The following is a 17,963-nucleotide window of genomic DNA, read 5'->3' as shown; positions in this document are numbered from 1 at the left end:
TTGAATAAAAATTAACGATTTCTTTTATTTGACTCAGATTTAATACCATATTTCTCGATATTTTTTAAGGATATGAAAAATGTGAAAATCTAGATTAAAAAAAGGTTTTTGATATCTGAACAACTGCAAATTTAAAAAAAAAATCTGTTTCATTGGACTCAGATTAAATACCATATTTCTTTATTCTATTAAGGATATGAGAAATGTGGAAATCTAGATTAAAACATATTTTCGATATCTGAAATCTCAAATGAAACAAAACAAAATCAATTAATTTTATTAGACTCTAATTTAATACCATATTTCTTTTTTTATTTGGGATATAAAAAAAGTGAAAATCTAGATTAAAAATGATTTTCGATAAATGAAAAATTGCAAATGAATCATAGTGGTTCATTACCATATTTATTTTTTTAGAATATGAAAGATGTGGAAATAAAGATAAAAAAATGTTTTAGAAATCTGAAAAACTCTAAATTAAAGAAAAAAATATTTTATTAGACTTGGTTAGATGTCGCTATGTCAGAAAATCCGAAAAGAAAATAATCATTATAATTATTATCATTATGACTCATATTTCTAGTAGTCGTCGCAGCATTAAAATGTTAATTTAAAAGTATCGTCCAGTTCCAGGGTGCAGTTCTGTCGCGCCGCCACTAGGGGGCGCTCTCAGCCCGTGGAGACCCACGCAGTGTCCGTGCCATTACTCTTATTTCTCCGGGGAAAAATACACGAAAAATATGAGTTTCAACCTTTTTAAGTTTATATTTCATGATTTCCGATGAAAATAACCTCGCCTTTCTAATTAAAGGTTTTCAAATTATATCACATTAACAGAGAAGCCGAATAAGATGATAATTCTAATTATAAATTATAATGATGATGATGATAATAATCAGATGTAATGTTTATCCAACGAAATTACCAATAAATTATTAATAATAACAATAATATTAACAATTATATTCACAATATATTTGGAAATATTATAAATAAAAATATTATAATAAAAATCAAATAAAAAGAAAATTGAAATTATTATAATAATCAAGAAATATTTTGCCTGAGGAAATAATTGTATTAACCTTTATACTACATACTGTAATTGGAAAAACGTATACATGAGGAAATTACCAATAATATTAACAATAACAATAATAATAATAATAATAATATAATCAGAAATGTTTATTCCTCAGGATATAATAATAACTTAATTGGCATGATTTATCAATGAGGAACTGATAATATTGATAATGATGATGATATAATTTTAAATATTCATCCATGAGGGAATTATTAATAATAACAATAACAAAAATAATATTTATGGCAATATCTATCCATGAGGAAATATATGAATAATCATAATTATATAATTTGCATTTTTATCCATGAGGAACTGATGATATTATTGATTGTACTAATAATATTATAATTGGAAACATTTATCCATGGGGAAATTAACAATAATAATAATAATAATAATAACAATAATAATAATAATAATAATTAGAAATGTTTTTTCTCGTGGAAATAAGAAGAGGAAGAAATTTTATTCCTGAAGAAAATAATACTAATATAATTGGAAATATTGCATATTGCTATGAGGAAATTATTATTAACAATAATTATAATACTAATAATGTAATCAGAAATGTTTATTTTCTTATTTTCTTATAATAATAATAATAATTGGAAATATATATCCATGAGGAATCCCTATTATGATTGTTATAAGAGTAAAAATGATCAAAAATATGAGAAATCAATGTGTCGTAATAAAACTATGAAATAAACCACAAGGTCGGACTGTGTGGCGTCACAGCAGGAAGGGCTTTTGCTGTGAGGCTGTGACGTCACACACACACACACACACACACACACACACACACACACACACACCGAGGACCCTCTTTCTTCAAAGATCTGATGGAAAACCATAAAAGCGAAGCAAACCTTCACAAATCTGGACATTTCCTCAGAATCCAGCAGACGTGGAAAGGGGAAGCTGAGGGAAGCGTGCACGCCGTGACCTTTGACAGGTAAACACACACACACACACACACACACACACACACACACACACACACACACACAGGCCTGGAGTGAACTTTGACCTGCTGTGATCAAATATGGTTTCTATAATAGAAAAATGATGGGAGTGGGAGCAAAGTGGGTTTGCGTGGGCGGCCTGCGGGGGCTGTGACGCGTCCTGTGAGCTGCAGCGGAGAAGCTGTGAAAGCTGCAGATCCCGCACGCACACACACACACACACACACACACGGTCAAGTTTTCACGCATGCGCAGTGTCTCGGCACTGCAGAGGGAGGCGTCCTGCAGCTGCACGGCGCAGGAATGTGTGTGTCCGTGGGTGGTGGGGTGGGGTGGGGTGGGGGGGGGGGGACTGTGGTGTGTGTGTGCGTGTGTGAGAGTGTGTGTGTGCAGCCAAGTTTGGAAAGGCTCTATTTGAATAACAACACAGCTCGTGAATTAATGGCGATGCCGGACGCCGTTTAAGCGCCACGCCGACGCGCACGTCCGTGGACATGGCGTCCGTGAGCGTGGACGCCGCCGAGCGGAGCCTGGAGAAGCACCGGCGCTCCCTGTCGCTGCTCTTCTACCGGGCGGTGCGGGACCTGAAGCCGGTGTGGATGCTGGAGGAGATGCGCACCACGGAGACCTTCTACCGGGAGGAGGACCTGAGCCAGCGGCGCTACACGCCCGCCGAGGCGCTCCTCTACGCCATCGTGCACGACCACCGTGCGTACGCGCGGTACCTGCTCGGCCGCTACGCCGACGAGGCGCTGGCCAAACCCGGGGAGCGCTTCTGCTGCTGCCCGTCCTCCGCGCCGCACGTCTCCACCGCCGTGCGTTACGACCGCCGCTACATCCTGCTGCTCCTCCTGCAGGGGGCGCGCCGGAGCCGGACCCCCCCGGACCCGGACCCGGACCCGGACCCCGGGCGGACCCCGCTGCACCTGGCCTGCGAGCTGCGGCGCCCGGAGGCGGTGGTGCTGCTGCTGGGAAGCGGCGCGTCCCCGCACGCCGAGGACCACGACGGCCTCACCCCGCTGGACCTGCTCCTGCAGAAGCTCCTGCGGGACTCGGATTCGGACTCGGATCCGGACTCGGAGGCGCGCAGGTGTCTGGACAGCCTGCTCATGTTCGCGCCGGCCGCGGCGGCGCGCTTCAAGCTGAAGGCGCGTCTCCTCGCCGAGCCGCGGCCGTGGAGGGACGCGCTCGGAGAGGAGACCTTCGGGTACCTGTCCGGGCGGCGGCCCGCCCCGCTGCACCTGGCCGCCATGCAGACCATCCTGGGCCGCCTCAGCCCCGCGGCCTTCCCGGAGAGCCTGCACGACCTGCCCATCCCCTCCGCGCTCAAGCCGCCCGGCCTGCCGCAAAACCCGCGCGTCCCCGCATGATGGCGTGTGCATGCATAAGATAGTTTGGCGTGTGTGTGGAAAAAAAAAAGAAAAAAAAATCAGGGAGGATATATTATATACTTAATTCCATTTACGCGTCGACAGGAATAACAGCCATTTCTAATGTTATATGTAATAATATGGGCATTTGTTGTGTGTGTGTGTGTGTGTGTGTGTGTGTGCAGGGGAATGCAGTTGTGCTTCAGTGGTGATTTAAAAAAAAAAAAAAATACAGTCGTACCTTGACTTAAGAGCGGACTCGGTTCTCGATTTTTGCTCGTATATCAAATTAACCCCCATTAAAATCAACTGAAATGATATTCTTCCGCTCCAGACCCCGGGTTTGTTGCATGATTTTAAATAGAAATATAGTTTATAAATAACAAATGTAAAAAAATGCACTTTAAAAGTCACATGTATGTAAAAAAATACATAAAGACTGGATGGGGATATACGTTCAAAATAGAAATGTAAAAAATGCTATTTAAAAATAACATAATGTTAAAAAATACATAAAGATGGACAAAGATATAGTTTAAATATTTACATGTACAGATGGCACGGAGATATACTTTAAAAATTAAACATAATTTAAAAAATGCACTTTAAAAATCACAACTTATGTAAAAAAAAAACCATAAAGACTAAATGGGGATATATGTTCAAAATGAAAATGTAATAAATGCTATTTAAAAATAAAGTTAAAGAAAACATAAAGATGGACAAAGATGTAGTTTAAAAATAACAATAGATAAAAATAATTATATATGTTTTTTTTTATCTTTTAGAGTATATATTTCTCACAGCTTTATAGATTAAGCTGTGGAAAAATATGTACTCTAAAAATAACTTATGTATAAATGATGTAAAAAATGCACTTTAAGAATAACACATTACGAAAAAAAAATATATATAAATTCTGGATGGGGATATACGTTAAAAATGACAATGTGAAAAAATGCAATTTAAAAATAATGTTAAAAAAATGCATAAAAATGGATAAAGATATACTCTAAAATAACTCATGTGTAAATGATGTAAAAAAAAAAAGCACTTTAAGAATAACAATTTATTTAAAAAAAAATCACAAAGATGGTACGAAGATGCCCGAGACGCTGGCGAGTCAAGGTACGGCTGCGCGGAAAAACTGCCAGAAAGAAAAACAATTTAAATGTATCAGCAGATGGAAGGCGAAAATTATAATTTATATCTAAAAAAACACGTTCCGCCTCCGCAGGGCTGCCGAGACTCCAAAACACTGATTTATCACCACTGACATTTTAAAACAACCATCTAACTTCCTTCTCTGAGTGTGTGTGTGTGTGTGTGTGTGTGTGCGTGTGTGTGTGCACTGAAGTGTTGCATCATGTTATTTAATCATTCCATAGGGTGATGATTTTGATTTTTAACTTATGGGTGTGGTGTTTTTTTAAAACGGTGCTGATTTAAAAAAAAAAAAAAAAAAAAAAAGACGCAACCTCACAGGTCATCCGGGTGATTTTTTTTTTTTTTTCTAATTTACAATTTTATTTACAATTACAATTACAATTTTAATTTACAATTTTATTGTAAATTTTTTAATTTACTTTTTTTTTTTAATTTACAAATGTAAATTCAGGAAACAAGCTAACCTCATCTTTTTTTTCATGTTTATTTGTTGTTGTCTTTACTTGCAAGCGTTGCGTTTCAACTAATTGCAAACATGGGAGTTTTTAATATTTGCACGAAGAACTGGTTCGCACTTAAGTTGCAACGGGTGGAAGTGTGAGCCGCAATATTTACCTGTAAATATTGGGATTAATATCCCCGCGCTAACATCCGAGGGCTGTGCACGAACAGGAAATGGCGAAACGTCTTTCTGCCTCAAGGCCTTATTGATATTTCCTAACAAAACGCTTTAGCCGGCTGCTCGATGGACCGCAAAATCTATTGAGTTGTCTCCAAGTGCATTTTTATCTCTTTATTTATTTATTCTAAACATAACTCCAGGATTAGCGCGCCGCATTGTGTTCATGGATCTGCTAATGACTTCCTGGGTGGTTTGGTTGACGATCCGGGATTAAAAATGTCTTGGTAAAATTAAAGGAGTCTCCAAAGCCCTCCAAACATTTTGTTGCATTTTCTGTCCAAAGATATTAAATATTACATTTTGATCAACTGGTAGAAATTTGATAAAATGTGTAGCTACGGTTGATTTTCTGCTAAAAACCTGAGGCTAATTAAAATCAATCCTTACGGAAAGCTAACCATCGAGACAGGATTTATTCTTTTTGTGTAATTACTTGGTTTTTTTGATGGTCAGTAATATTTTCAAGTTCCCCACTTATACACACACACACACACACACATATATATATAATATTTTGATCAGCTGGTAGAAATTTGATTAAAAAAAATATTGCCACTAGGGTTGATTTTCTGCTAAAACAGGGGGCTAATTGCAAAATCAATCTTGACAGCAAGCTAACCATAAAAAGACAGAAAATTAATTTATTTTGTGTAATTACTTGTTTGGGGTTTTTTTTTTGATGATTAGTAGAATTTTCAAATTTCAAAAGTGGCAAGACAGTTGATTTTCTGCAACAAAAAAAACAGGGCTAATATTAAATCCCTACAGCAAGCTAACCATCAAGACAGAAAGTTTTATTTGTTGTGTAATTGCGTATTTCTTTGTGATGCTTTTTCATATTTCCAGGTGGTGCAGAAAAAAAAAAACACTTGTACACACACACACACACACACACACACACGTGCTACTCCCTAGCCTTAGGCCTGTTTTTGTAAGCCTGTTTTGCTTGGAACTTCGGTGGGATGCTTGCAGCTCTGGGAGCTAACAGCGGTTAGCATGCTTTGCTGGGAGCCTTAAGCTTAGCCAGGAAAGCCAATGGGATACTTCCAACTCTGTCACTTGGGCAGTTAGCAGGCTTAGCTAGGGACATCATCTTGACGCTAGCAGCTACGTTGCAATGTGTGATGCAGTAAAGCAGTAGCCTGTTTGAATGCTTTGCTTGGAACTTTAGTGTGATGCTTGCGACTCTGGTAGTTTTAAGACGGGTAGTCACTGCGCGGTTAGCATGCTTTGCTAGGAACTACAACTTGACACAAGCAGTTCCGCTGCCATAGGCACAGTTTGGTAAGCTACTCTGCTGTTAGCATGCTTTGCTAGGAACTACAACTTGACGCTAGCAGCTCTGGTTCTGCCTCTCACTCCTTGCATGCTGGACTTGAAGTCCTACCAGAGCACCTTCAGCCGTAGACTGAGACCACAGAAGGTCGTTCTTACCCGTGGCCGTCAAACTTTTGAACTCCTCCCTTTTCTGCAAGAACGAAACCTTCACGTGAACGGCTGTAACATTGGAGCCTTGCCGGGAAATCATGTGACTTCTACCTACAGCATGGGAGTGACATGGAATTCACCAGAAAAAATAAATAAAAAAATAAAAAACAGATGGGTTTTGTTGGGAGTGCCAGTTTCGCTTTCCTTCCAGTTGGGTTTGGTATCTTGTGGCGGCTGAGTCAGAACAAGGGTGTGATCGTGGGATTACGAATCCACTGCTTTTGTTCGTATCCTCCCAGCCAACTCAGTTGGTTGCCCGAACTGGTTGACTGTACGAGCAAATATGCGTTGTGATTTTTTAGTTTGAAACACCGGCAGAACCTGTTTAGACATTTAGAGCTCGCCTTTCAAATTGGACATACGAGTCTTGTGCCTTGTTGGAAGCGGGCAAACCGTTGGTCCGAGCCGCTCTAATCGCTTTGGGACCGGAAGAAAAAATGAAGTGACACGAACAGATGACTTCGGACTGTTGGTGGAACCCTGAGGAACCCCACGCAGATACAGGAAGAACATGGAGACTCCACACAGAAAGAACCAACCAGTGACCTTCTGGCTAAATTCGGCATAGCGGTTAGCATTTCCTTCCTAGAAGGTACCTGGTTGGTTCTTTCTGTGTGGAGTCTCCATGTTTCTGCGTGGGGTTCCTCAGGGTTCCTCCAATAGTCCAAAAGGTACAGGCGGTTCAGTGAAGACCCTGAACTGCCCAGATGTCTGAATGAGGGGGTGAATGGTTGTATGTCTCTATTTGGGTCCAGAAGGAAAGGAACCATGGAGGAGACAGTGCTGTTTGGTCTAGAACAGTGGTTCCTAACTCGGGTTTGACTGAACCCAAGTCAGTCTCAGGGGTTCGGCAGAGGTCAAGACGCACTCGACTCATAGAATTGGTGATGACGCGCCCCGCTTGGCCACCGCTGGCCGCAGGTGATCACGCTACGTAGCTTTGCCGATCTGCGCCGCAGGGATTTTGGCGCTCTCAGTAGTCAGTGGTACGTCCTGGGATTTCCTTCATGATATTTGAATCCCTTCATGCTGATCTGGTCGAGCAATGTTGGAGAAAAGGAACGGACTTTGTTGCAAAAATGACACGAATTCGGCACTTGCTGAGGTGAAGCCGCAAATTTCTGAGCTGGTCTCTCAAAGGCAACAGCAGAAGTTGCACCGGTTTGCTGTAACTATTATTTTGTTTTTGTTTATGTGTGAAAATCATGTTTTACAGGTTTTGTTCTTTGAACAAAACCTGTAAAACAAGGATTTCGAGGATCAGGAATGAGTCCACCAGAGGGGCGGGACATGTTAGATGTTTATGAGATGGTTAGATCACGTACAGGGGAGGGATAGTGCTGGAATTGGAGGTCTTGAAGACCAAAGAAGATCTATGGACATAGTGAAAGAGGACATGAAGTTAGTTGAGGTGAGAGAGGAGGATCCAGAGAATAGGGTGAGATGGAGGAGGTGGATTTGCTTTGGAGACCCCAGAAGGGAAAAGCCCAAAGGAGAATGTAGTTAGGGGACCCAAAGGTACAACTTCTGGGGACTTACCTGGTTTAAACTTTGGATAGGTGCAGTTAAAATTCAGATTGTGTGAAGCTCAGGCGGTTTCACCGGGGCCTGGTTTTGGTCTAACTTGACACATCCCGTCATTTAGGCCCTAAACACATCGATAAGAACATCAAGTTCAATGGTTGTCGATGTGACGAAGCTCCCAGGGAGTCGTTGCGTCACCCTATCGTCAAAGGTCAGGGCCAAGCTGATTAAAATATGTGCAGCAAAATTTTGAAACGCGCCCAGGGAGTGTAGTGAACTCCGACCAGCCCTGCCTTTATCACCACAAGCTCACGCCCAGGCGGCCAGATAACCGGACTGTTGAGGCCCCGGACGACCTCTGTGCTATTAGAGATTCTGCAGAGGAGCATTCATTAAATCGCGTAAAAGGACTTCACTTCAAGTAGACTTTTGGTTGTAAAATAAACGCAGGGACAAACAGTTTCAGTTGTTGAAGGTGTCGCACAAAGGCTTGGAAACTGGCCCTCCGACCAGAGAGCACCAGCAGAGGTCATAGTCTGTTTTTTTTTTTTTTTTTATGCATGTCTTCTCTAACAGCCCTAATGTGAAGGACCATGACTCAGCAGAGATACCCAGACATCCTGTCGAAGGAAGGAAGTCCCTGGGCATTCCGATAATTTTACTTTTAAAATGTTTTCCTTTCTTCTAATGTGGCCTCGTACTCGAGTCTTTGGGGCATACAAGATTTGCCCCCGGCCAGCGTAGCAAGCGGCATCTCACGTTTGTGTCAAACCAATTGTTGAGTTTGCGTTACATTTTCCTGTTTTCAGATTTTCTGATGCCATTTTTATCCAAACTGCCGAACCGGTGATGACAAAACAAAAGAACTGCTCGGGCCAAACAGGATAATATGCATAATACTGCCTGCCGTGCTGACAAACGCCTCAGGTATCTGTGGTCACTTTTGCCTTTAGCTCCTTCTGTCCACTGCACACCACCAGCAGAGGGCAGCAGGCCCCCCCACCTCGGCCCCGAGACTGAATCGAAACCAAAAGTTAAAAAAGGCAGAGCTGTTTTTAATGTGCAGCGTTGTTAACCATTGACCGCTGGGTCAATAAGGAAAGGGTCTTATCAATTTTTATCCTCAGCTGTTCAACAGAGGGTACAATCGAAAGAAGTGCATCTGTTATTTGTCTGAGGACGACATCCGCTCTGAGCCCCTTCTTGTTCCCAGTGGTGATGAAGTTGTTTCAGCTTTTTATTGTGTTTATGAACAGGCGAACGGATGAGGTTAGACAGGAATCTCCATGGACCAGATGACACTGTTATCTGTAGTGAGAGCAGGGAACAGGTAGAGCAACATCTACAGAGGTGGAGGTATGCTCTGGAAAGGAAAGGGATGAAGGTTAGTTGCAGTGAGAACGAATATAGATATGGAGTGGTGAGGCTACAGGAGACACCGTTGACCGTCACCTGAAGGGAAAATCCCAAAGGAGAAGACTTTGTCAAAGGGGTGCAGGACATGTATGACCGAGACAAAGTGATGACTGAGATGGTTTGGACATGAACACTCCCCCATCCATGTCCAAACCATGGTGAAGATCTGGATAGAAGGTTGCTGAAGGTGGAGTTGCAAGGCAGGAGGTCTAAAGGAAGACCAAAGAGAAGATTGGAGGACGCAGTGAGAGAGGATATGAAGGTGGTTGGTGTGAGAGAGGAGGATCCAGAGAACGGGGCTAGATGGAGAAGGTGGATTGGCTGTGGAGACCCCTGGAGGGCAAAGCCCAAAGAAGAAGATTTTTATTGTGCCAGAGGAGCAAAGGCCACAGCGCCATGACCCAATCAAATCTGCTCGACACTCCGACATGGCTTCTGTAGAAACACCTCGGCTGGAGGTCCCAAAAAAATGATAAACTTCTGACCCTCTTGTCTTTCTGCCCAAACAGGATATGGGTTGGGGTTGCAGTCAGATCCAGATGAACCCCGAGGACACGCCGCAAACCCGTCCACCGGGACAGGTTCTCGGGAAAGTCCAGGACCCGTCAGCGGGTTCCCTGAAGACCAAAGAGTGACTGAAAGGGTGAGCGGTTGGACGTCTCTGCGCGGACCCTGTGATGACATCCGACGCCGTGAGCATGGAGGACAAACGAACGAAGGATCCATCGGCGAACCGATCTGGTGAGACAGGAAAACGAGTCGGCATTCCACAGCAGCACTTTAGATGATTGACGGCCTCCGAACGCTTGTTTTGCACATGGATTGAAAACATTCCCCGCCCTTCACGGGTCTCGGCTCGTCCTGCGCCGCATCTGTGAACTCCAGATCCCCTTCGGCGGCCTTGATACCGGTTTGTTTACATGGTTAAGTTTCCGCTTGACCAAGCGGGACCTCATCCTCACCGCAAGACTGAAATAACCAGATACCAAAAAGGTAGATTTAGTCCACATCGCCGACCCCCTTCCCCCTCCGGGGCTACAAATGTCAGAGGCTAATAGCATTTGGTCCGAGGGAGGTCGTGTTGCGTAAACCGGTTTTGCCTCATTGCACGGAATCCCCTCCCCGCCGGGTGGCACATAATACCTCCGCCGGCTCAGAGCAAAACAAAACAAAACGGGAAACGCCGGGAATAGCGCGACGAGCGGCTAATGGAGCGCGGCGGGGCGACCTGATGCGGTTACACAAGCGAGACGCCGTCACCCCGGCAAAACCGGTGTTTCAAACAAAACAACCGGCGTCACAACACATATTGGTTACCTTTTTGGTAAATCCTCTAATTGGGTTTTAGTATCGCCGCCTGTTTATTTTGTCAAGATGCTAAAAAACGTAGCGTCAGGCTTTAGCTTAAGGCTCCTCAAGCTGTTTCTAAGGATTTACCCCGAACGTGAGGTTCTTTCCCGACCCCTAACCGCCGTAATCAGTCCGTGATCAACAGCCGTCGAGAAGTTGGACGGTGTTTTCTTAGCGAGCGTCTGCGACAGCTGGGAGTTTCAGAGCCCGTCGGGTAAAAGCGCTGACGACACGGCCGCCTTCTGCTCCGCCGCTCTGCCGACAGCTTGCAGGGTTCGCCTCGGTCAGGTGCGGGGGGGAAACGCTTTTTTCCGAATCGACGGCGAACTTGTTTCGTTTTCCACGGCGTTCTGGAGGGAGAACTTTGTGTCTTCAAACAAGCATGAGGACGAACGCAGGAAACCAGAACATCAAATTCATTCGAAACGCAATAAATCCATTCCGGATGCCTGGTTTTGGAACAGGGTTAGATGGAGAAAGTTGACTCGCTGTGGCGACACCTGAAGGGAAAAGCCCAAAGGAGAAGATGACTTTGTCACAGGGGTGCAGGACATGTATGACCGATACAAGGTGATGACTGAGACGGTTTGGACATGAACAGAGGAGTGTTCATGTCCAAATCGTGGTGAAGATCTGGGTAGAAGGTTGCCGGTAGTGGAGCTGCCAGGCAGAAGGTCTAGAGGAAGACCAAAGAGAAGATGGACGGACGTAGTTAGAGAAGATATGAAGGTAGTTGGTGTGAGAGAGGAGGGTCCAGAGAACAGATGGAGAAGGTTGATTTGCTGTGGAGACCCCTGAAGGGAAAAGAAGAAGATCATGTATCAAAAACAATAATACATATTAAAAGAGACCGTAAAGAAATGTTACATTTGGTGCTCCACACTTAACGCTACAATGCTATGCTAAATGTAATGTTGCTCCACTTTATATTTAAACTCCATGTTTGGACAGAGTGAAGCCGCTACTCTTTCTGAAACCATCAAATCGTCCACTACCAGCACGACCGACATCCCCCGCCTTCTCACATTTTGAATTTAGAAACTCGTTGTTTAGAAACTTTTGTTTAATTTTGTTGGATAACGACATACAAAATAATGTCAATACAATTATTTGTCTATGTAGGATTTTACAGTTGAAATAAAATGCCAAAAAATGTAAATATCTAAATAGCAATTTTCATTTTGTTCAACTCATATGATACCTAGTTGGCCGATGGCAGTTCCATCTGTACTGTTAGCGTCAAAATTATAATTTTTTTAAAAAAGGTTCACAGCCCAAAGAGCGAGGCTTCAGCAAGCACGAACAAAATAAAAGTTGTAATGATCTGGAATTTTCCCAATTTTCCTGTTACACCACGGAGGAAGCACTTTTTGGAAGCTAGCATTAGCATATCTGCCTAGCATAGCCGCTAACACGACAGAACCGGTGTTCAGTCAAGTGATTATTTTTTCCTGTCATGCCCTGGAGGAAGCACTTTGGGACACTAGCGTTAGCATTTCTGCCTAGCATAGCCGCTAACACAACAGAACAGGTGTGAAGTCGCGTCTTTTTATTCAAGAAAACAAGAAGAGGGTTTTTTTATTTGTTTATTGTTTATAAGCCCCCCCTTTTTTTGGCACGTAAACTCGGACAGCAGCGCAGTGGAAGAGGCTAAAAACACCACCTGACAAACTGGACACTGATTAACCTGATGAGCTTAAAGTCTTACATCTAAATGCGTGTGTGTGTGTGTGTGTGTGTGTGTGTGCGCGTACAAGCCTTTGTGTGTGTTAATGCACTTAATGTTAGCATCTGCGCATGCCGGGGGGAGGGTCAGAACCGCTCCAGAAGATCTCATTATCTTCTCACCTGTCTTGCATTGCGAGCTCCGGAAGGTTCTCGGCAGCATCGCTAACAGAAATGCTAACAGATGGAGGCCTGACCGTCGAGAACATCTCGGAGACCATCTTACCGGAGGTTGTTTGAGCAGCTGGGAGGATCGCCGCTGATGGATTCACGTCCCGAAGACTAAATCTCCGTCCCAGATCCACGAGGGGTTTCCTGAGCTGCTCTCCCGGGCGCTAAAATGGGTTGCTCTCCGTCCAAAGGGAAGTTGTTTTCCAAGCCGGGCCTGGAATCTCCAAACGCCGCGGCGGATGAAGACCCGCGGAAGGCTGCGGATGCGAAGCCCCCGGAGGTGGAGGTCTTGAAAAGCAGAAGCGACGGGACGGAGGAGCTCCCGCCGTCCGAGGAGCTCCCGGAGGAGGAGGTAGCGTCCGTCCGGGCCGGCGAGGACGTTAAAGAAACGGAGGCGGCCGGAACGCCGCGGGAAGCGGACGTCGAAGCGGTCGAAAGCGCCAAAAAGGCGGAGAAAAGAAAAAAGAACAAGGACAAACGAAGGGCGGGGGAGAAGCAGAGGAGATCCTCCATCGTCCACGCCAAGTTTGACTTCCCCCCGCACATGGTGAGAGCTCACCAGGCGGCTTACGCCTTCCTGTGTCCAAACATCTCCAGGTACGAGGCCCTGCTGGGTCTGCTGGACCAGGCGGCGCAGACCCAGCTGTCCCTCCAGCCCATGATGACCGCCTTGGTGTTGCGTTTCGAGGAGGTCAACCAGGCCTTGGAGGACATGGCCGAGGAAGGGGAGCTGATGCTGAAGGAGCACGGAGAGTACATGTCCTTGCCCTCGGGGATGACCGGCCCGGTGGTCTCGGGGGCCAAACTCGGCAAGCTCACCGAGCCGCCGCCGGACCTGATCCAGCAACTGCTCCGGCACTCGACGGAGAAAATGAGGCAGGTGGGAGGTTCGGTGCGGGTTCTGGGCGACACCACGCTGGAGGACGCCGTGGAGTATTTTTCCTCCTTGTCCCAAATGCTGGTTCGGAAACTCCGGGCCAAGCAGACGGCGGAGCAGAGGCTGACCCAGGTGCTGGCCAGGGTCGGGATGGCCGCCAATCGGAAAGGGAACCCCGAGGACACGGCGCTGCACAGCGAGGACAGCGGCATCGGGGGCGAAAACGAGAGCCTCACCGGTTCGGAGCGCCACCGACGCCACCGCGGGAGCGCCGGTTCTGGGAGCTGTGGGTCCGGAGTCAACGTCCGCGGCGCCTACGAGACTCCCGGCAACTTACCCCACCTGGGAGGTCGCGACGAAGACGGCGAGGAGGACGAGGAGGACGACGATGAGGAGGAAGAGGAGGAGGAGGCGTTCGGGAGAAAGAGGTCTAACTCTTCCCCGCCGGATCCGAGTCAGACTCTTTTGTACTTGCGTGCGAAATATACGCCGTTCGCGGTGAAACGACCTTCGACCGCCGGCAAACCGGAACCGTCTTCATCCGGCGGGTACGTGAACCTGGTGACGGAGCTGCAGAACAGCCAGAGGGACTTGGATCAGCGAATGAAAACGGCCACCTTCAAGGGCGGGAAGAAGCCGCCGGGACACGACGACGTCCGAAGACCCGGACTGAGACGCCACTCCTCGGGCGCCTCGGGAGCAGCTCTGAAGGGAACCTCCAAGTCCCAGAAATCGTCCGCCTTCGCGCCGCATCCGCCCAAACACCAGTCCGTCCGGAGGCTGATCAACACCTTCAGCCAAGGGACGGACGGGAGACCGGGCCAGAGCCTGGCCAACGTCCCGCCTCATATCAGGAGGACCAGGAAAAGCGGGAGTCTTCTATCGTCCGACGCGGGGAACCCGGACGACGGCGTTCCGGTCGTCAACGGCAACAACAACAACAACAGCTGGCCCGACGGGAAGGACGACTGTGACGTGGACAGCCTCCCGCCCCCGCCTCCGGAGGTGCTGCTGGACAACTCCTTCCAAAGTAGCGAGGGAACGCTAGGGAACGAGCAAGGCTCGCAGGAGGACTCGGTTCGGCTCCCGGCAATCAACCAGAGGACGGGAGCTTCCGGACGCCTGAAGGCCTGCGTGCCCAACGTGGAGGTGTTGCCGAACAGAGCGAGCGTGAGGCCGAAACCCGGCGACGCCGCCGCGCCGGGGGCGCAGAACCGAGCGGAAACCGAGCTAAATCCGGACACGGAGAAGGCTAACAGTCTCTACCAGCAAGCGCGCAAGATCATTCACCTGCGCAACGGAGCGGAGGCTCTGGACAAAAGAAACGAGGCCGATCATTTGCTCCCTCGTGGCAGATCTGGGTTTGAAACCAACGACGACGACGCGACGCCATCCGGCCAGCCGTGGACAGCGCCACCCGTCTCCAGGGTCCGCATACCGCCGTCCTTCCCTTCTGTAAGCCACAGATTCGCGAGCCCTCCCGTCTGCAGACCCCCGTCCCGGCCGAGTTCTCCCAAGACGGTGGTTCGCGCCAACGCGAGCGGCGTCGAAGACATCGTTCCCTCAGTGTCCTTCAAAGACGCTCGATCCGTCTTCTGTCAGAAGGAAGTGCAGAACCCCCAGGGCTGGACCGCCTCCGGGAGTTCGGTGCTTCCGAGGCCGTGGGGCGAGGCGTCCCGCGGGAGGGCGTCCACGCGAGGGGCGGACGCTGATACCCGTCGCACGCAATCGGAACAACGGCCCGGCGGCTCCCACGCCCCCCAGGCCAAGGAGAGGGAGCCGAGAATCGCAAGGCACAGGTGACGTATGGGCACCGCATCTTCTTTACTTCTTCTACAGGCGACCCAGAAGTCTCGCGAGCAAAATTGTATCTTGACAATCGATCGAACATTCGGAAGTCGGTAAAGAAAGGGCAAGGGGACGGTGACAAATACATGGCAACGTAGTGGACGCACAAGGACAGTACGCAGTTTGGACAGTTGTACCGGGGTAGGAGTGGACATACGGGCACTTGTTCCAAGCAAGTGTCCTTCCAATTGGAAGGTGGGCGGTTTGATTCCTGGGCAAAGCGTCCTCGGGCGAGACGCTGAAGCCCCAAGGTGCTTCAAGACAAGATGGTACCCATCCAGTATAAAGCGCCTTACGAGTGGTGCCATTTTGTAGTACTGCGTAGTAACGTTAGGTAGTAGTACATAAGAGTACCATCGGCACTCACTGCTGCACTCGGGAACCCCGACGAGTACTACGAGTACTGCGTTTACGGCAGGGAAAGCGGTTTTGGTGTCTTTTAAACTCGTCGTAGGGCAAACGAATCTGATATAACCAGCTCTATTTTCTGGAAAATGAGCTCGGCTCTGGTCTCTGTGCGAACGCCGCCCACTCAGCCTTTGTTATTTTTGTCGCTTGAGCTTCCCCAGATGGCGCCGGCCTCCGTGAGCCGCTTATGTCCGACCTGCTTTAACTTCCAAACGCCACATGACTGGTTCACCCTTCCCGTGATCTTTGACGACTAACCCAACCGGCCTGTTAGCGGCATCGCAGCAACAACAGAGCGAGAAAAGAAATGTCGAAAAAACTCAAGGGCTTGTTGGTTCGGGGAAGCTGAAGGAACACGTAGTTTCGTTTTCTTGAATGCAAATCAGGAGATTGACAGCCGAGGCGAAGCGACCCATTGGTTTGTTTCGGCGTGGACTCCCTTGTGATTGGAGCAGGAGGCGGAGCTTAACCCCAGATCTGTCAGCTGGGATTGGCTGCGCCCCAAAGAGCGAACAGATACCGGCTTCCTTGCAGACAGACTCCCTAAAGGACCTGTTCCTTTTGGTCCTTTTTTCAGAACAAAATGTTTTCCATGATTGCTTCCAGGCAGATGAAGTGTGGAATCCACCATGTGGCCTCTGGAGGTGACCTTCAGACCCCGAGTGGGGGGTCCGGGTGTCCGACCAGAACCGGATCGGGTGGATCCTGGTCGGACCAGGAGGCCAAAACGTCACCTCCTGCCCGTCCCCCATAGAACCCGATCTAATCCAGATTGAATCAGCCCTCCTACCCCACTTCCTGGAACCGCGTCCAGATTAGCTCCGCCCCCAACCGCCGTTTAATCCCCTCATTCGCTAAATAACTTCTTCTGCACCTCCTCTCTGGTTCTGATAGGCTGAGCGATGTCGCCACCCTGGAGGGCCGTGCCCAACCCGAGTCCAGCGCCGCCACCTGAAGACCGCCTTGATGGACCGTGTGTGTGTGTGTGTGTGTGTGTGTGTGTGGAGAAGGAGGATTAAGGATTATCTCAAAGATTCAGAGGCACTTTCTCCTCCCTCTCCTTGCGTAAGAGTTCTGATCTTTAAAAAAAATACCTGTTTTCACCATGGAGGCGGAGTCACTGCCCTCCTGACTCCGCCCCCTTTCTGGGAAAAAAAAAAGAAAGAAGTGATATTCCGGGGCGCGTAAACCCCAACAAACGTGGTCTTTTTGTATGTTTTCCGTCGGTGTCGTGTTAGCCACCCTGCTCCTCATGTTTTCTACCACGTGAGTGTGTGTGTGTGTGTGTGTGTGTGTGTGTCGTAAAAGAGAAAATAAAAAAAAAATGTAAAAAAGGATCAACCGGAGTGTGTTTGACGGACGAACGAAGGGGGAAAATAGCTGCTTGGAATACTTCATCTCTCACAACTGCATTACTTGATTAGAACCAAGATAATTAACTCGATGAGCCTCTTAACTTAATTATTTTTCATTCAGCGTGTGTGTGTGTGTGTGTGTGTGTGTGTGTGTGTGTGTGTGTGTGTGTGTGTGTGTGTGTGTGTGTGAAGGGGGAAACCACACTGTTAAGCTGTAATTGCCGAGAGATGAGCTTTTTGAATTTTAATAAAGACCATCATCCTTCTCGCCCCCTTTCCATCCACACACACACACACACACACACACACACACACACACACACACACCTGCAGCGGTCTAACGTTGGGGGCGGGGTTTAACCCGCAGGGGTCAGCTGTCAATCATGAGTCATGTGATCGTTCCTCCTCTCATTCACACCTGAGGACAGTTTTGGAGTCGGTGGACCTGCTGGATGGAGAACGTGGAGAGAACCTTCTCGCAGTGGCTGACACACTCGCGCCACGTTGACGGACAGATGCTTTTTACA

The 17,963-nt window shown here is 47.3% G+C and overlaps 2 protein-coding genes across 2 annotated transcripts; both read left to right on the top strand.

Annotated features, from left to right (window-relative positions):
• Window positions 1–1,829: 1,829 nt before the first annotated feature.
• pcare2 (photoreceptor cilium actin regulator 2) lies at window positions 1,830–17,613 on the top strand. The gene is made up of 4 exons (XM_086143449.1): window positions 1,830–2,045; window positions 10,212–10,443; window positions 12,918–15,624; window positions 16,976–17,613. Exons 3-4 carry the CDS (start codon window positions 13,118–13,120, stop codon window positions 17,034–17,036), a joined length of 2,568 nt encoding a protein of 855 aa, XP_085999575.1. The 5' UTR covers window positions 1,830–2,045; window positions 10,212–10,443; window positions 12,918–13,117; the 3' UTR covers window positions 17,037–17,613.
• On the top strand, window positions 2,373–5,670 carry LOC147213447 (ankyrin repeat domain-containing protein 9). Its single transcript, XM_086143450.1, has one exon. The coding sequence runs from the start codon at window positions 2,550–2,552 to the stop codon at window positions 3,423–3,425; it is 876 nt and encodes a 291-aa protein (XP_085999576.1). The 5' UTR covers window positions 2,373–2,549; the 3' UTR covers window positions 3,426–5,670.
• Window positions 17,614–17,963: the final 350 nt, after the last annotated feature.

The sequence above is a fragment of the Fistularia commersonii genome, chromosome 36, assembly GCF_037954325.1.
Source record: "Fistularia commersonii isolate RoL2024-O1a breed Wild chromosome 36, RoL_Fcom_v1.0, whole genome shotgun sequence".
NCBI classification, from domain to species: Eukaryota; Metazoa; Chordata; class Actinopteri; order Syngnathiformes; family Fistulariidae; genus Fistularia; species Fistularia commersonii.
Note: the sequence above shows the minus strand (reverse complement) of the source record. Positions and strands in the feature narration are given on the sequence as shown.